The following is a 20385-nucleotide window of genomic DNA, read 5'->3' as shown; positions in this document are numbered from 1 at the left end:
CTAAATGGCAATGTACGATTTCGCTGAAGCAGCAGTAAATTGAAACATTACTCATTCGATACATGTTCAGACTGATATTATTACGAAAGCCTTAGTATCAGTAGGCCTGGTAGGTGTAGCAAATAATGGTATTCGTGTTTTGTGATTATTGATGCTGTGTTTTGTTATATTGTATTCAATTTATTGGCAATTTTGATCAGTTTAATAAACCACGAAAATTGCGATACAATGAAAAGATATGCTGTTCTTACCGCGTCTTCCTAGACCTACATCGTTTCATTCTCGAATGTGACAATAATAGAAGTATTTGGTACTTTCATACTGTGTCGCAACCTTGAGATGTTTTGCAATGATCAACATTAATAAAGAAATGAATGAAATGAGCCAATCTAAACTAAATAATCCTGCATATGATAGGCGTATCGTAGGCCTGACGCAATCGGCGTTTGAGCACGTTTTGAGAGAACTCGACAACGTATTTCGAACGTATGTCACGTGATAACAATACGAGATAGATTCGTCGCAGCAACATGAGTACAATACAAGAGAACTTCAGCTGCGCGATGCAGTTGCCGCTCGGCCGTGGCGGAGGATGGAGGTGCGGTTGTGTCGTCTCTTTGAGTAATTGTTTTGTAGTTGTTGATTATTTTTGCTATTGTAGTATGGTGTCGTCAGGTACTGAAGTTTTAATTACGCAATATTTTTCATAATTTCAGCGGACAAAAGGGGGCAATGTAATGCGAGTTGCATGGGATCTTGTCTCTGCTCTGTACTCTGTTATGATGTTATCTAGGCGCTCAGCAATCACGGATAGCATGGAGGAGAAAAAAAAACGGGGGCGCAGACTAGATGACCTCATGGGGCCGTATCGCAACTCCGTCGCCAAAGCATCTCGATGGTGCAGGCGAGAAAGAATATCATATCTCTCTCTCTCTCTCTCCGGTGTCACTACAAAAAAAAATACACAAATTTGAGACATGACTCATGAGGATGATTTGGTCTGATTTTCAGCAATTTCAGTCTTGCTGATAAAGTGAGGTATTTTAATTGAGACTGATTCAGCTCTTTAAGACCATATAAAATAGTCACAACTCACCATCATTCCATCTTGAAAATCAGACCAATAAAGCACATCTTATAAGACATATCGTGCTTATTTAGACAGTTTTTGTCCTTTTTGATACATCCGATTTTTTTGGCTTTTTTGAGACGAATCTCGCTATTAAAAATCTATACCTATAGCATACAAAATCATTATTAGTAAAGATGATTTATAGCAAAATCAAGCAAACAAAATGAATATTTCCAACTTGAAAATTGTTTTGAAACTGAGGGTCAAAGCCTACCAGAAACAGAATCAATTTCTTGATGACTATTGTGAGTAATTCACCATTTAACTTCCATACCATATTTGCTTTCAGATAATTTGCTGGTTAATGAGATGAGATTCAGAGCTTAATAGAAATTGTATATTGGCTCTGAACCCTGACTCAGCAATATTGCATATTGTCCATTATCCGGCAGAATGGCCGCTACAAAAGCCGTGTCACCTTCAACAGAAGGCACCGCGTGTATCTTGAAATCCACCGAGACTGAAGCTAGTCCTAGCCTGCAACAGAATTCCAAGGATACAAGTTTCTTGCAACCTGGCTTCACAAGTGCTCCCGAGTTGCTTGTTGCGGAAGAAAATGGAAAAACTGACAAACAACCACCTGCAAAGTCACTGAACCGTAAAAAGAGAAGAAGACGGAACAGCGTTAGCGAAACATCAGGAACTGGTAATATATGTAGAAAAATCGGTTGCTGTTCAATATCCTAAATTCAACTAATTGGTCGAAATCAGTTGTTGAAGCTGAGCATCCGATTTGATGTAACTTTGTAACGTCCTGCAACTATTTGCGATATTTGAGGCAGGCTGCAATCCTATTCATAGAGGCTATATTTGAAACAGGATATTATGCTCACTAATTTGTATTGATTTCTTGGTATTGATATATGTTTTATGTTATCGATTCGGCTAGTTAACTGCGAATTTATGACTCGATATCATATTCTGCTTGCAACGAGTATAACAAAAAGTCTTAAAACGATTCGTTAGACAATATATACCAGAGCTGATTTGCGCTGATGCCGCTGAGCCTCTTCCATTCTACGGTGAACATGGTAGTAGCCTATATTCTGTGTGATGTAATTCCCTATGATATAATCGATGTAAAGAGATTTTTCAGTGAAAATTGAATTACTAGAACACTGTTTTGTAATTAAAAAATAAGAACATTCTTTCTTGACCAATTCCACGCAACATCCGTAATATGTGCTAATGCTGATTTCTTTATCACGGGCACTGGGCAGTAATATAATTTAGGATGATGTAGCCTACCACACTGAGTCATCCAACCTATAAATATGAACATCACAAAATCCAATTTGTAATCTCTTGCTGCCAGATTATAGTCCTATGTTCAACTGCTTTGCTAGATTTAAATGGTGTACAGTGACATTGTGACATAAGTGAGCTCATGAATAAATCTAAGGAATAATTGCTTGAGCACTGGCATAATTTATATCAACGCGCACAGATACGTTGGTTAGCCGTATTTGTTATTCTGAAGATTATTTGTAATGAAATAAATCTATGGCAGGGGTTCTTCGACATTTTTAGCACAGACTTCACAATTTTCCTTGGTTGTATGGACCCCCTAAAACTTATTGTAGCCAAGGCTACTTACACAAAATTCCCCTTAGACCATGGGAAGTTGATGACAAAAATGATTAAAAGGTCACTTTAAGCTACATGATGACGAAAAACAGGGTGATGACTTCCGCCAATGGCGCATCATTGACATGATAGTTGCAGAGCTTCCCGATGACTAAAGGAAGGTCAACATTTCCGCCCAGTCTTCATCAATTAAGTAAATAATAAAGACAAATCTTAGAAACAAAGTACGCTTAGTTGAAAATTTTTTGAAAATACCACAAGGTTTTTTTTTTTGGCGTCTGCCAACATGCTCGTTATAGCATGATATCTGTTTGCACTGAGAGAATTAAGGCTCTATCTGATTCCAAGTTGGATTCGGCTTATGTTTGATTTTTTATTACCAATCTTTGCTTGCAGGTGCGTTGACAAGCCATAACGCAAAGCGAAGAAAGGGCTCAGGCGGACATCACAAGCGCCACACGAGCAATAGGGGGATAATACTGCCCACAAAATTTCTTCTCGGCGGAAATATTACCGACCCTCTCAATCTGAACTCTATGATGGATGAGAACATTAACCGAGCCCTCAATGCGGTCACGCCTGCGTCGTCACCATTACCACCCAGAAACTCTGTTATCGATATTATTACTCCGGTCGACGTGACCGATCCGCTTGGGCTGAACTCCAGCAACTTGACGCCGCCTTCGGCAGCCAGCAAAAACTCTCGAACCAGAAGTAAACGAAACAGACGAAGGAAGAGTCAGCTGTTGAAAAATCAGGATCAGAACTCGGTTCAGACGTCCATCGAGGACGATCGGAATGTTGATGAAGGCAACGGGGCTTCAGACGTTGGCACAGTCACTACAAAGGTCGACTCACAGAAGCGAAATCTGTCACCGGTGAAGCGGTTGACTATTCCAGTTGCAGCTTCGCAGGTTAGTGCGCTTCGGTGATTACACCAATTATAACATTTTACTGTACCATAGTGTAGACAGGGTTTGTCCTTGTCGGCAAAAGTAAATTAGAATCGAAGGTATCAACTATTGTGTTGTGTCATTGTCTTTCAACTAGGTTATTAATGTAACTGCTGGAGGGGCGGTAATTGAATGATCACAATTATCAGAAAGCAACGTATTTCAACGAAACTGGAAATGCATTCACCTTTCCCCTAGTATTTCACAGTATCAAGTACTGTAATTTTCAATGTATAATGCGCGCAATTTAATCAATTCTTTTGTCGTAAAATCGGGGGTGCATGTCATACATGGGCACAAGAATTTTGAAAATTGCACCTTTTTTCTTGTATGTTGTCAATCGCACATCACATCCAGCCTTTGTGCCCAACACACTTAGTCATCTAGGTGTCGGGTAATATCATATCAGTTCGTCCAGGCCATATCCCCACTATCTCGAAACATCATGAAAATTGGCATGCTTACAGAGCTCTGTTTTCTGATTTCAGAAATCCAAATTTCAACAAAAAAGGTCAACTAAATCCGAAGGTATGACCGTCCAAAAATTGCCATTTTTGTGATCGCTCAGGCGGAAAAATTGTCAGAAATATAAACATGCAACTTAAATTTGCCATAATTCGATCAAATTAGGGTTGTTGAGGATGACACTTTCACACTTGTTCATTTACATCCTACTTGATACTTTGCCCCCTACTTTGACTCCTCGGGTTGCATAGTCTGACCTTTAACCCTGCGATTCTGCTCATGTCTTCAAAAATCGCTCACGCGTGGCGTCATTTTCAATTGCAAATATCTTTTGGCTAAGAGGTGGTGTCATCAAATGTAAGGTGTCATTGGAAAGGTCTTGACAAGGACTTTCAAAATCAACTATAACATTCCTCGCTATAGAATCATTACTTACCATAAGAGTGCCATGAAACTAACCTGCAAATAACAAGTTTTAATTGAAAATCTCACCTTTCTTAACACGACACAAACTCTGTAAAACAACTAATTTTACTTTTATTCTATATACAGTACCTATTGTAGGCCTACTATACACAAGGTAGTCAGTATAACTCAGAGCAGATAATTGCTGACATAAATTATGCTGGAAATAATTTTGGGAGATATTTTTAAAATAATGGAGAACATTTGCTACACAGTTTAAGGTGAACACACAATACTTCAAAAATTAATCAGAATTCACAACTATCGCAATGATAAGATGCAATATCTCATGTATTGTAGTTTTCATGTTATGGTGAGATATTAACAATGCACATATCAGTGTCTTCATGCTGTTGGTGAATCTCCAGTAAAGCTGCATTCTCTTACTGGAAATCGAAAAATTAGATACGGAAAAAGAAAAATACAAGATTTGAATCTAAATGTTGAAACAAAGCTTGCCAAGGTTTTACATGTTGATGAGATTCAAGAATTTGTAGGGACGGGAAAAGACGAATATGAAAATGGAGTTGCTTTTGAAATATCGTATCAAAAATATAAGAAAAAGCAATAGCCCTAATTCAACAAGACCTCAAAAAATTCAAATCTTAACAATTGGTCAAGAATGAAAATCTCGGAAATTTTTGGAGTAAGTGGAAGGTTGGTGAGAGATGCGAAACAGCAAGAACAAGACACTGGAGTTATTCTTTGCCACCACCACAAAAAGGGAAGATGCTTTCAGATGAAAAAATTGTGAAGTTTTTTGGAAACAGCAAACACAACAGGATGATGCCGGCGTTGAAAGACCGAGTTAGCATCAAAAAGAGTGTGTATAAACAACACTGAAAGTCAAAGAAGTTTGGAAGACATATCATCAAAGATAAATATATATATTTGATATGTGCAAGTGCATAGTTGATATCTCACCATAATATGAAATCTACCAACCCGCTGACATTGATTTTCATTGTTTATGTCCATTTCATTGTTTAGTGCTGATCGTTGCCCAAATGTATTGTGTAGAATACATAAAATATTGCATCTTATCATTGCGTTAGTTGTGAATTCTGATTCATTTTTGAAGTACTGTGTGTTCACCTCAAACTGTGTAGCAAATTTTTCTCCAATTTAAAAAAATTATTTCCAGCATAATTTATGTCGGCAATTATCTGTTCTGAGTTATACTGACTACCTTGTGTATAGTACAATAGGTACTGTATATAGAATAAAAGTAAAATTAGTTGTTTTACAGAGTTTGTGTCATGTTGAGAAAGGTGAGATTTTCAATTAAAACATGTTATTTGCAGGTTAGTTTCATGGCACTCTTATGGTATGTAATGATTCTATAGCGAGGAATGTTATAGTTGATTCTGAAAGTCCTTATCAGGAGCTTTCCAATGACACCTTACACTTGATGACACCACCTCTTAGTCAAAAGAAATTTGCAATTAAAAATGACGTCACGCGTGAGCGATTTTCGAAGACGCGAACAGAATCATGGGGCTAAAGGTCAGACTATGCAACCCCAGGTGTCAAAGAAGGGGGCAAAGTATCAAGTAGGATGTAAATGAACAAGTGTGAAAGTGTCACCCTCAACAACCCAAATTTGACCAAAATATAGCAAATTTCAATTGCATGTGTAAATTTCTGTCATTTTTTTCCGCTTTAGCGATAAAAAAAAACCGCAATTTTTGAACGGCCATATCTTCGGTTGTACTGGATCGATTTTCATGAAATTTGTTTTTCTGAAATCAGAAAGAAAAGTTTCCCAAGCATACCAATTTTCATGATAATGTGAGAAGGTGGGGGCATATTTTGAAATTTTTCTGGACCACCTGGCATGAACTGACCCTGTCGCTAGATTTTAAAACACGCTGACGGGAATTTGGATCCGTCGCGCATGGTATTACCGGTAGTTTACACTCGCTGTTTGATTAGCATTAACATCAAGATGGTGAAGAGAACAAGTTTTACCATTGTTTTTCAAAAGAAAGTCGTTGAAGTGGCAGAGAAATTAGGCAATTGAGCAAATTTGATGTCACACATGCTATGCTCTCGTATCAGATGCTTGCTTGATCACCTGCTCGTACAGGGGGTGCGTATTATACACGAGTACAGGCTTTTTCCCAGTTTTGGCATGTCATTTTAAGGGTGTGTACTATACATGTAAAATTATGGTAATGGTGAGGAAAAGGATGAATAGTATCTGTAAAGATAATAAAAAGGTGATCTATCTCCCCCTCCCCGCCACGGTTCAGACTTGAGATGCGCCAACGCGACGTTAGGATGTAGGACAGTCCTTCTCGACAATGCTTATCTATGTTAGATAATCTAATTCTAAGATCCCAATTTTGAACGAGGTTAGAAGTAAAACTGAACTGCTCAGATTTGAGTAAAGTCTGAAGTCGATCCGGTATTTTTATCGCCAGCAGGATACCTGCGTGTGCGTGGGTGTTCTGTGTGACTTGATTTGTATTTCTAGAATTCCTCACAATACAATGGCTCGCTAATAATCCCATATCTGAGCAAGCAGTGATATGTTCGGATGAGCATTTTCAATTCTGTCCAAGACTATGTTCAAAATGTTTGCTTCACAGGCAAATGTCCGTGATCCCATCGTGTCGCCCGCCATCCCGCAAAACACGCGACGCTCGAAAGCGCACACAAACTCGAAGCATCGAAGACGCAGGCAAGCCGGAAAACATGGCACAAGTGACGCGGGAATGCAAACCGAATCAACCGAAGTTGACGACAAGCTCCGGTGCGGCAGCGAGAAGATAATCCACCGAGAATACTTTTCTCCCGTTAAACGGCGGCGTACGTGCAGCGAGAATCTGTCTGAGAGAGATTGTGAAGGGGATTTCTTCAGTTCTTTTGTGAACGACACAGTGGCACATCCTAGTCGGACTGCTACAGAAAGAGATCTCGAAAATGTGTTGGAAAAACCGATCGGCACTATCAATCCCGGGAATTTGACTTTGGGCGCTAGCCCCGCGCAAAATTATATGAACTCTGAAAAAACCTCTCCGAAAAAATCCCTGACGGTTGCTAGCAAAAATAAAAGCGATGCCGCTGCGAAACTGGCAGCACCAGTGAAGGCTGCGGTGTCGGATGTATCACAATGTGACACGACCTCGCAAAGTACCAGCACCAATAAAACTTCAGGCAAGAAGAAGCCGTACAACGCGAGGTTCCAGTACGGTAATTACACGCAGTATTACGGGTATCGCAACCAGGAGAAATTCAAGGACGTGAGGATGGAATGTCTCAAGAAGGAATGGTTCAAAGGTGGGTTTGTGTCGCATTGCGATTCTGGTATATGTAACTGTTATGCTAACCGCCAGCCTGACAGAAGGTGTTTGAATCCCAGCTAGGGTGCTGTAGAAGGCCCAATTGATGTCGGTTCTGTTGGTTACCCAAAAGTTTAAGTTGTACTTTCCAAATGTGAGCGTCGAAATGGGAATCGACGATTTAAATCTGCAGTCGTTGATTGAAATTTTCAGGGTTTATATCATGTACTGTTGATTCTTAAAAAGCCGTGAAATCATGTATTACATGAAAATGTTCGGTGTGGATCAGTGTGGCACTTATAAGTTTGGCTTTATTGGTTTTAAAGCTAGACAGAGGTGTATTTCCTTGAGTATTGTACACTACATGATTTAGTGTGGGAGCTATATTGCTCGATACCTTTTTTAATCATGAATATACATGACTGAACTACAGCAGTGCTTTGTGCCTATAGTAGTACCGTAAAAACAAAACTCCTCAACCTAATGCTTAATTTCTGTAGAGCCGCGCACTGTTGCTGACTGAATGAGTAATTTACAAATTTCTGCCACAGACAAAGACGTTCTCGACGTTGGCTGCAACGCTGGTCATCTGACGCTTTTGATCGCGAAAGAGTTTCAACCGAGGAAGATAGTTGGTGTTGACATCGACGATAAGTTGATCAGAATCGCGCGGAACAACGTTCGACACTATGCCAGCAACGCAAAGCCCGGAAAATGGTATGCCACACGGGTTTGCTGTGTTGATCAGTACATTCGACATGTATTGATGAACATGTCACTATCATGATTAATTCTGTCTGTTTATGCCGAAATCTAAAATATTTTTAGTGCATCCAAGTTTCCAGCATCCATGGCCATAACCATGGGGCCTTTAGCTACACCACCAGTTGAAACCGGTAAGGACGATACAACGGCGGCTTTTCCAAACAACGTCAACTTCTTCCAAGTATGTACCGTCAACTTTGAAGTAGAACCAAAAATGTTACAATCAATTACATCACAAACTTTTTTCCCACATTCAGGGCAATTACGTTCCAAAGAAAGATGAGTTCCTACGCTTCCAAGAACCCGAGTACGACATCATTTTGTGCATGAGCGTTTCAAAGTGGATTCACATGAACTGGGGAGACGAGGGTCTGCTTCGCTTGTTTCGGAGGTATGGCGATGTTGTTATGTGATTTGTTGTAGAAATTGCCATGCAAAATTGCGACGAATGACAAGTTCATATTCGTAATATAGTCACTCAAGCTTTTCAACTGACACTAGTCGGGAGCGGCTGTCAGTAAATACGGAGATTGCAATTAGAAATTTGAAGTTGAAATAGATAGTGTAACGTAAGAATGGTATACAATTACAAACAATGTGTGAATATCGGAATCTACTACATCATCTGCAGTAGGCTAATCACCATTATATTCGATTATTCTTACTGGCCTAGAATTTTTATGATTTGCGTATATCAGTAAAGTATTTGCTAAATGAGCGTGACCATTTGACAGAGCCTTCAAGCAGCTGCGCGCCGGTGGGATGTTCATCTTTGAACCTCAGCCTTGGAGCTCATATTCGTCCAAAAGAAAGATGTGTGTAAGTGAGCGCAAAAGATGTGTCTGTTTTGCAATCCCTTGTCGCTTATTATAATCTGCCACAGATATATTTTCGATTTCAAACGGTTTTGCTTTTGTTGTCCTCAGGAACAATTGAATGAGAATTATCAGAAGTTGAAAATCCGGCCAGACGATTTGCCCGCTATCCTCACCAAGGAAATAGGATTCGACAGGGTGGAACACTTGAAGATGCCGGAAAAGAATAATTGTAAAGGTATGGTGACTTGACTGTTATTGTAGAAAAGACGAGTCCATTAAAAATTTGGCGAAATGACAGAAACCTCCACCCACACATGCACCATTTGATCATGAAAATCATTTCGAGCCATCACAGAAAGAAGCTTGGCTGTTAAAATAATTTCGGCGGCAGGGCGCTTCATTTGCTGAAAGGCATCACCAGATATATATTTGTTCCGAGTACTCAAATTACGTTCATGTACGGATCTTTTCTAAATCTAGTTTTTTCGCCGTACTGCACTTTCACTATTAGTAAGTCAAGTTTGAAATTTTTGTTTTCAATTCAGGTTTCCGAAGACCTATCCAGGCTTATTATAAACCTGAATAAGGGTAAGCTTCCATTGCTGCTGATCAGATGCTACTGTCAGTTCGTGGCGTGGACCGAAACGTTGGTCATGCTGAGTTTGAAGCCCATCAACTTCCGGGACATTCAGCTCATTGGGATATCATCTCTACTTATTGTTCCGTACGCTTTGTGGTTATACTGCTTCCGGCACGTGTTTTGTTTTTCATAGTTGAATAAACTTCAGCGGCAATCTGGTTTGTTCTGTAGCGTTAAGATTAGTAGGGCTGGGAAAAATCAAGTACATTACAATAGAATATACGGTGTCAAGGTTCAGATATGTAATTTTATGCCAACACAAAGAACATAATGCTTGTTATCCGTCGCGTTAAAGGAGTTTGGGTATTTTTTCGACCATACCATTTCTTTGCTCTTCTTGACAATGTTGTGGGATGATCATGACCTCGGTAACGATCATAGCTTGAACCATTTCTAGTATGCTGCGACACGGCCAATCAAGGTTTCCTCAATGGAAAATAGTATCAAAACTAGAATTCCCGTTAATTTATTAACTTTCAGCTGGCGAGGAGCGTATAATTTCAGTACTCGAAAAATCGTGCTCAACTGGGATGATTAAAATTAATACTCGATTCGTAATACAGTACTCGAATCATTGTGGCCAGCTCTAAAGATTAGTAATAGTTGAAATATGTCGATTAGGTTAAAGGGGCACCGCACTCTAAATATGATGTGGTCTCAAACTAAAGGAAAAAAAAAATTGTTGCAGTTATTTTCTTCAGAAATCCATTGTAGAGCAGCTGCAGAAAATGAAAATTCCAACTGCGCACCAGTTGAATAAATAGATTTCTATGGTGGTGTGGCTGCCAGGCTCCACTCCACCACCTAAACCAGGGGTGGGCAACATACGGGCCGGATCCGGCCCGCGAAGGGATTTTGTCCGGCCCGCGGACAGTTTCCCGTCTTACATGATAATGTGGCCCGCAGCGCCACTCCGCCGAGATACCCCGCTACTTGCGTAAGCGTCAAATTGTAGTGACTGTATGTTATTATATACTTGTGTACGCACCGTGCGAGAGTAGAGCTCACGCGTAAGTTCATCGAAGCAAGAAGACTTGCAGTATCGGCATTCACCATGTACTCAACCCTAATGAATTGATATCTCGGTAAATTGAGGGTACCGGGCTTATAGAACGCATTGAAATCTTATTTAAGGATTGCACCTTGTGTTAATTGATTAGAGAGAAACAGACGGCGCCTGTATAACAATGCTGTTCTCAAATCTACATTGTCTTCGTCATTATCGGCGATATACGGCTTTGCAGTGACATTGCTGTCGGTAAAATACATTAAGTACGATTTATTCCTTGTATATGTAGATATATGGGCGAATAATGTATCGATTCAGCAATCCGGCCCGCCAAGTACTTAATTTTCCTATATCCGGCCCGCCGACTGGAGAAGTTGCCCGCCCCTGACCTAAACCAATGGTTTTCAACCTTTTTTTAAACGCCCCCCTTTCAAAGATGCCACTCCTGGGTTTTTCCCCCCAGATCTGGGTTTTTCGAGCATCACCTGGGTTTCTGGGTTTTTGTGCTTGAAATCTGGGTTTTTTTCAACATCATGTTTGTCAGGTCAATTTTACGGCGCAAAATTTATTATTAGCTTAGTAAGATCTTATAATATCCACGGATTCTACTGTGATTGAGTCTAAAGAGACCCATTTACTATTAAAATGAGAGGTCTTGGCGTGATGAGAGAGCTTAATTGAATACTGACTACTAGGTCGCAGAAAGTCATTTTCACAAGGCAACTCTGGAGCATTTGTTTTGCAATTCAAAACGATTTAGGACTTGAATAATAGCGCTGCAACAAATTCGTCGTGTGTCAGTAAATAGTATGTAACTGGTGTAAAGTATGCAATTAATGCACATGGAAAGACCAAATGTTGATCTAACTAATTTACCATGTTGACCTCAGAGTATATTCACTTTGAACAGGGACACTCAAAGAGACAATTTGGGCACCCGGGCAAGTTATTCAGAGGGAGAGGGGTTTGTCAAATTCAAATGTACCCTTAATTTCATGATCTGGCAGTTTCTTTTTCGACTAAACATCCCAGATAAAAATGCTTGTCCCAGTTTTAATGAATCGAAAGCTATTTTTAATCTATCTGGTAAGCTCACAGTCACTGGAACTATACCCTAAAATCATCCTCATCATAGATGGGGATTAGCATTGTGACAAACATTACGAATATACAATAAATTACGTATTGACCCCCCCCCCCCCCCCTCCATACCGAATGCCCATAGCAATGTGTCGAGAGGAAAGCATCATATTTCGATGGATTTGCTCATTTAACTGAGCAAAATGTATAGTATGAAAATGAACAGTTGGGATTTCAACATCAAGGGCTAAAACTTCTATGTCCGTATAACTGTCATTGATGACTCTCAGTCACTGTTTTGCAGCAATATCATATAAATTTGAGTGAAATATAGGATCTGGGTTTTTCCAACGTCCAAAGCTGGGTTTTTCCAAGATATCTCAGTGGCATCTCTGCCCCCTCTATGATAGTGAAAAGTTTCGCGCCCCCCTTATCGTCATATCACAAAATCCGACGGTGATGCTCTAGCAACCTCAACAGATGGTTTGATGGCATGGAATATTACGACTGTTGACGAGAGAATTCAGAAATATGAGAATTGGTCTATATATAGAGTAACACACGCGAATTAGAGGTAAATCGCGCGAAAAAAAATTCAGTTGACCGCTGTTTCGCGCCCCCCCCCCCCCCCTTCAGATGCATTCGCGCCCCTCAGGTTGAGAGCCACTGGCTTAAACCATTGGAAAATTGCTCGCATGATATCTCAACTTGCTCGACCCGACCTCCATATTTTAGTCTCGTTAATTCTTTAGGTCATATTCTAGTCGCATTTAACTCACACTTGTTGGTACACAGCAATGTGGCTCAGATAAATGAATAGAAAAGTATTTTCCATATATTCTCATGACAAGACAAAAAAAATCGGTAAAATAAGTTTGTATGAATATTCTACTAAAATCAATTCCTAATTAATGGATCCTTATCGCCATGTTTAGTGTCAAGACCAGGCTTGGCTGCACCGGAGTTATTTGAAGAACTTGTATTCTTTCTTGATGATTGCTTTTTTGAGCTGCGTCTCTTCCTAGATTTTTGCTCAATTCTAAATTTGAAAAATGAAGCATAAATTATGACACATAGATAAGACATCTCTTGTAAAGCAGCTTACCCAGACATGATTTCAGAGAGCGTTTCGATCATCTTGTTGTATTCTACCTTTCCAAATCGCTAGTAAAACAACCAATTTGATTGAATCACCAAGTACATAGGTGCAAGCAGTGTTGATATACCTCTTGTTTATATCTGGCATGTTCGTACATATCCATTAGCGATTTGATCTGCGAGGTACGTACATTTTTTAATATACCAGAGCTGTGGGATTTCAAATCGTGCAGATGGTGGCTCCATTCCTTGTGACTACTGCGCTCTAATTCTTGCTTTTCAAGAATATCTTCTGCAAATCACAATTCAATTATATCAAGCATATCTGTAGATGCGTCAATGGAGCTTGAACTTTATAAACATACAGCTATGATGTGCTTGTACTGAAATTCGGCACTGGTATTCAAAGTTTTTTAGCCAATGCTTTCACATAACCTGAAGGCTAGTTTCTGGATCATTAAATCAAGAAAACATGTTCATTGTTCATGATATTTACAAGTGCAGGCAAATAAGTTTTGTATGCTCAATCGGTCAGACACTATTCGTACGCCTACATATTTTTGCTGTACACATATATTTTTAACTGTTTTTTACAAGTGTTGAGTAGTTCAGTAGTTGATAAATAATAAAATTGACGATATTCGAAGGTTGTGGGTTATTGACCACAAATTTTATTCTTGAAGGTATGTTTGATCTAGCGATTTGAACATATATTGAAGTAGTTTAATCTGTTTTGAAAGGCACTATACTTCTACTTCTACTGTGACCACCATAGTTGTTCAGGTATCTATTGTTAATACTGCTAAGAGTGCTAAGTACAAGTATACTGAATATTTCTGATGAACTACAAGTAGAATTGGCGATGTTTTGGACATGCTATACCGTAATTTTCCATGTATAATGCGCAAAATTTTACCGATTTTTTGCCCTAAAATAGGGGGGTGCGTATTATACATGGGTACAGCAAGCCTTGAAAAAAAAATCCCTCGATCAAGAACTTGAAATCACGCCTTTCTTCACGTTTGTTTAAATCGCGGATCACCTCTAGCCATTGAGCCCCGTAATTCGTATTATCGAGTGTAACGCGCTGCCAAATAGAGAGTCATGTTGCCAATTAACGAAAAGCGTGTTTCTAATTAACGAGTGTCGTCTGCAAAGCACTCGATCTCTTGCTGAGTTGATGTGCCGTTTGCACGAAATTAGGTCACTGATTGATTGCGGCGTGCGCGGCAATCCTTGTTGATTCATCGCGTCCTTGTTGATGCATCGCGTCAACGACAGGCTGTAACAATCTCATACACAAGATGCCATGTACGCAAGATATAATCGCTTGGATAATCAGTCGCATCTCCAACAGGACTGGTGCGCCCGACATAACTGTTGGCCTGAGCAATCACATCTGTAATTGTGATAGGCCACGTGCGCAAGATGTCGTGTGTCGCTAGCCTGAGCTATCGCGTCGCCGACCTCAAAGGCTTTGGCTACTATCTACTCTCGTTTAGAGACAATGCCGTTAATTGTAATATGATTAGCGATCATTATGTCATGATTGTTCGACAGTGACATCGCAAAACAGAACAACATCGAATACTAAACCACAACTATTCATGTACTCATGTACTGCGAATGCAGGGTGCGTACTATACATGGGCACAGGCTTTTTCCCAGAATATACACGTCATTTAAAGGGTGCGTATTATACATGGGGGCGCACTATATTCGGAAAATTACGGTAACTATTATTTGAAGTCGAAGTAAAAAACTTGGCTATTAAAGTTACTCAAGCAGTTTAGGAATGAGTGTCTAAACGGTCCATTAGTCTGTTGGTGGCAACTTCAAAATTGCAGCATGTATCACTGCGAATAATGCAGAATGACTAACAGCGTCCCAAATAGCTTAAATTTGAAGTTGTATGATTCCATTACTGCGCCATATTGTCCAGCTGTCAGCTGATATGACAATTTTACTCATGAAGTGACACAAATCTATCCAAACACTACTTCTGCTTCATTAGTTGGCATTCAAAAGCTTACATTAGTAGTCTCCTAGTCTGAAAACACCACCAGTTGAATACTTCAATAAAGTACAAGTACAAAGTTAATGATCATCACTGTTGAGCGTTCCGACCAATGGAGCGAATGGTATCAGAATTCCATCCATCACCCTGCAGCATTGGCTATCCATCAGTCTCAGCAGGATGGTATCAGAATTGAAAAACAACTTATACCTACCAAGCTTCCTCATGGCATCCACAGCTTTCATGCGATACAGGTAGCCATACTGTGTTGTGGTATCTGATGAAGACAGACTTTGTTGCCGATAATCATCCGGTGATAGCAGTAACGGTTCATGATAAACATTCATTGTCTGCATCAGCCGTTTTTGAATATCTTCTTTCAGTGCCTCGGGAGCGTGTTTTACGACATCGGTATAACCTTTTGAATATTTGGGCGCAATCCGGAGAAGCAATCTCTTGATAAACAGGATGCACATCAGTCCAACCTGAAACATAGCGAATCAGTGTCATTCTAGAGACAAAGGCTGCTTAATCTTTACCTATCTCTTTAAATGGGTGAAACTGATCTGGTTTTACTACAATTACGTAAGCCTATATTAGAAACATTGCTATGCAATAGTTTACTTTTAATTACCAGATCCAAGAATTAAAATCTTACCATACCACCATATATTATTACGAGAAGAACATTGACTCCAGTCAGTGAGCCTGAATTCCCATCCCGCACGATATTGGGATTTGACGTCACTGTGGAATTGGTTACCATTGTAAACGCAGGAGTGGCACTACATTTATAACATACCGTATCAAGCAATTCTGTGAAGAAGCAGTATATTTTCAAACATTTGATAGACATCATGCTGATATTGTATTACTCAACGCTGGCGGTACTCGGAATTAGGTTGCCAACTAATAGTTAGGCGAAGTGTCAAAACCGAGGGGAAGTTGGCCTACAAATATATCAAACTTACTAACAGGTTAATCACGACATATCATTTCATAAACAGTAAAATTATCATTAATCAATTTGAATACTACATGCACGAGACGAACCTGCTGTATGAAGACCACTGTGATTCTATTAGAATTTTTGGCGTAAATCAGTGATCGGGTGAATCATGGAAATATACACGGGTGTCATTGCGTTTTATGCTTTGTAAATTACATCGACATATTCAGGAACGTCTTGCCAGACTATTTCTGTACAATATATTCAACGTTAGATGCATATACACTAGGGTTGTCCATAATTTGGAAAATCTCAAAATTTATGCGTATCCATATCTCATTCTATAGATTATAGTTAAAAAACGTCAATGAACCTGCAATAAGCTCACGGGAAAGTCGTTAACATTTGTCTAAATGCGTTTGAAAGTAGCTGCCGTAGAGTGGGCGTGCCAGCGACCAGAGAACGGCAATCAGACTAGTAATCACGAAATCACGGCGTTTGATTAGCTAATCTGGTACGCTTCAATGATCACGACATTGGCGGCTTGTTGATAAGCTGGTCAATGAGTCGGCTAACGGCGTCGATTCTGTAAGCGCATTGTAGGTTGGTCCGCCAATAATGATTTAGGATTAATTCAGAACATGTTGAGTAACGAAACACATGATGAACAAAGAACAGCTGCTTCACAATATCTTTAAATACATGACCGGATGGCTTATTGTGAAGGTAACCATCATCATCATCATTGGTTTATTAGCAATTTTATTGTAGCCCGTATGCCTTGATTTCATTGATGGAAAGCACAAAAACAAGCGGAAAAATATTGCAAAGGCGCATATGCAAGTGGCAAACGAATTTCTAGTTTCAGAGGGGATGTACCTTTGTACCATCATCGAATACAAATATAAAGCTTGACATTGACACTACTTTGTCTGCTCTTATTAGGCTGTTGTCGTGGTATATAATTGAAGTGTTGAATGCTGTAAGGGCTGGATGAATCTGTCATTTATGCTTGGCACTTGTCAGATTATTGCAGCATAATGAATCATACCCGCAAGTGCTGTCAAAGTCCTCAATGATGCCGCGAAAAGAGGTCTAAAGATAAGCACAGACTATGCTGGTAGGACCATCAGCAAAAAGACAGGTTGCTTACATTGCTTAGCATGTCCTTAATAAATCTTAGATCATTACAGGCTGCATCACTACTAATGCTTGAATCAAACTAGACATGGACACAAAAAGGATGTATTGAAGCGGTGTTGTAGTTACACTCTTCTTCAGAAATCCAATGTAAGCTACCTGGTCGGCCCACATATCTTCTGAGCATACAGGATTGTGTCCAGAATCCATATCACATGGTATGCCGCACCAGTTCGGCGATGTCTAATATGCCTTACCTGCACCGGAAAATAGGACCACTTGGTGTAATCTCAAGCATATCAGATATGTAGGCTATTTCTGGTATCTATACTTACTTCTATAAGTTCACAATCATTCGCTGTTTCACCTCTGTCATGCCTGCAATAGGCTATTGTTGCACTAAAGCTATCGGTACCTATAGTTTTAACACTAAAACATTCAATGACCAGATGTCTTATTTTATTATTAAATCACCAACGTACAATGCGCTAACAGAATCATTGCCGTTAGCGAACTTCTCGAACTAGTATAAGCACATAATCAGCAAGCCGCTGTGGTCGTGACCATTCAAGCATTGCTGATTAACCAATCAAGAGACGTGATTTCGTTATTACTAGTCTTCTCGGCGTTCTATGGTCGCTAACACGCCCACTCTACGGCAGCTACTTTCAAACGTATTTAGACAAATGTTAACGACTTTCCCGTGAGCTTATTGCAGGTTCATTGATGTTTTTTATCAATAATCTACAGAATGAGGCATGGATACGCATCTTTTTTGAGATTTTCCAAATTATGGACAACCCTAATATACACGACTGTTTTGGGGTGTAAATCTAGGTATTATGACGAAATAACAATTTAACGAACACGACCTGATACCTACTACACAACAGTTTGACTGAAAATTTCGCAGAGAACTCGTCAGAAATGTGTCGATGATAACGCTCAACATACCACGTCTATCGACGATCATTGGGAAGAAGTTTATTTCGGAGAGTGCGGGAATGAATGGTTTGACCCTCGCGGCTACTACAAAGAATCATCATATTCCCGAATATATGATCACGACGAGTAGTAGAACACATTTTTTAGAATAATTAGGCTTCGGACTCTACATACGACTCACTAGTATTGCATTGAAATTGGTTTCGAAATTTCGGTGCCTGTAACACAAGTATGGCCCCCGTTTGACCCTTGGGACGTCGACTAGAAGTCATGAGGAAATATCGCATCACCAGGACAACCCTAAAAATACCTAACTCCAGGGTTGTAGCCAAGTCACAAATCAATCTCACTTTTATAGTTTTGACTCGAGTCATTTTAATTCACCACCGAGTCCAAGTCAGCGAGCAGAGGGTCGAATCCGAGTCATGGTATCATGACTCGAGTCCAAGTCGTTACGTTGACTGCTGAGTTTCGAGTTAATGTCTTGTTAAAAACACTTTTTACATTCAAAATATACTATAGTTTTCCTCACTTTCAACAGTTTCTGGTCGCATTTTCGGGTACCAGTACCCCCCTATGGAATCTGTTCATTTTTTGAAATAACTCTTGCGTGATGAGAGCTGTTCTGCATAGAATAATCAAATAAAACAGAAAGTTCTGCATGACGTTGCCACCAATTCCACTCTGGCCAGTATACCATTAGGCGAAATACCAACAGTGTGGTTACTTTACTATCCTTTGGAATTACTATGAAATGTCGGTCTTGGCCGTCTGAGACTCGAGTCATATGACTTGTTCCGAGTTGCAATGACTCGAGTCTAGCCAATACACAGTTCGACTCAAGTCGAGTCATCAGAAAATCACGACTCGAGTCGACATGACTTGACTCGAGTCATTACAACGCTGCCTAACTCTATACATTTGTCAAATCGATCCGGGATGATGTCCGAATTTACGCCTTACTAGCTAAAACGATATGTACAATATAATTTAGATAATTGATTTATAGCTTTACTACTTTTTAACCCAAGTGTCGACTGCACTGCGCCCTTTTTCAGTACGCAATAAATCCGGCCTTCCTCGCAGCTTATTCTGCTGCAGACTAAACAGCAGAAATATGGTAGCCTACTGCTATTTACGGGTAACCCTAAAAGGAGGGAAAGCGGAAACTGCGGAAAACGCGGAACTACAGGAAATGGCCCCTAAAACGCGGAAACTGCGGAAAAGCGTGTAACCTCGATTCCTTAAGCGCTGAAACTATATAGATAACTAACCTACGTAGGTTAGTTATCTATACTGAAACAGAGGAAAACGCGGAACAGTCCGTCATTGACCTTTATAGATCACATAGTAGGCATTGAAACGAGGAAACAGCGGAAAAAGCGGAACGCGATACACTCGTTCATTGACATTTGTAGATCTCATAGACGGAACTCTAAAGCCTAAAACGACGAAACAGCGGTACACCCCAACTTCGAGTTTATGAGAAAGAGGGCGAAGCCTCGTATCGGTAAGAGCTAATTATCGTCGGGAAATTAATCTTATGAAGTATACAAGAGTAAAATACGATCAATGTCCAGTGTAGTCGCCCAACTCGACTTAGCAGAGAGTAACTGTAAAACTGGCCTCGCGTAAAATATCTAGAAAACGCGGAAACTGCGGGACACCCTAATTTTGGAGTAGGCCTATAAGAAAAATTAGGCCTCACAAGTGACCGAGAACTGTTGCAATAGTTGAAAATTAAACTTATGAAGTATATCTGTGGGTTTAAACATTACGCCACTGACCCTTATAAATGCTAAACCTGCCGTGGCGGAAAATATATCTGCGGGACACCAATTTTCGCGTAAGGCGAATTAGGCCTCATAAATGGCAAAGAACTGTCGTAATAGTTGAAAATTGAAATTATTAAGTATTTGAGAGTCAGACATTCGTTCACTAATGATTATACACGCTCAACCTGGCCTCGCGGAATATAACTTGAAAACGTGGAAACTGCGGTACACCCAATTTTCGAGTATGAAGCAGATTTAAC

At 39.9% G+C, this 20385-nt stretch overlaps 2 protein-coding genes across 2 annotated transcripts; one reads left to right on the top strand and one right to left on the bottom strand.

Annotated features, from left to right (window-relative positions):
• Window positions 1–408: 408 nt before the first annotated feature.
• On the top strand, window positions 409–10270 carry LOC145433640 (7SK snRNA methylphosphate capping enzyme-like). The gene is made up of 9 exons (XM_080310796.1): window positions 409–1778; window positions 3116–3633; window positions 7197–7887; window positions 8441–8606; window positions 8718–8835; window positions 8912–9045; window positions 9389–9473; window positions 9581–9707; window positions 10018–10270. Exons 1-9 carry the CDS (start codon window positions 1526–1528, stop codon window positions 10056–10058), a joined length of 2133 nt encoding a protein of 710 aa, XP_080166922.1. The 5' UTR covers window positions 409–1525; the 3' UTR covers window positions 10059–10270.
• Window positions 10271–13010: 2740 nt separating this feature from the next.
• Window positions 13011–16159, bottom strand: LOC145433645 (lipid transport auxiliary protein 1-like). Its single transcript, XM_080310801.1, has 5 exons — window positions 15975–16159; window positions 15531–15801; window positions 13428–13591; window positions 13307–13365; window positions 13011–13240 (listed from the first exon to the last, which is right to left on the bottom strand). The coding sequence occupies exons 1-5, from the start codon at window positions 16080–16082 to the stop codon at window positions 13099–13101; spliced, it is 744 nt and encodes a 247-aa protein (XP_080166927.1). The 5' UTR covers window positions 16083–16159; the 3' UTR covers window positions 13011–13098.
• Window positions 16160–20385: the final 4226 nt, after the last annotated feature.

Source organism: Botryllus schlosseri, chromosome 2, assembly GCF_051294905.1.
Source record: "Botryllus schlosseri isolate E-star chromosome 2, Bs_hap1, whole genome shotgun sequence".
NCBI lineage: Eukaryota > Metazoa > Chordata > Ascidiacea > Stolidobranchia > Styelidae > Botryllus > Botryllus schlosseri.
Note: the sequence above shows the minus strand (reverse complement) of the source record. Positions and strands in the feature narration are given on the sequence as shown.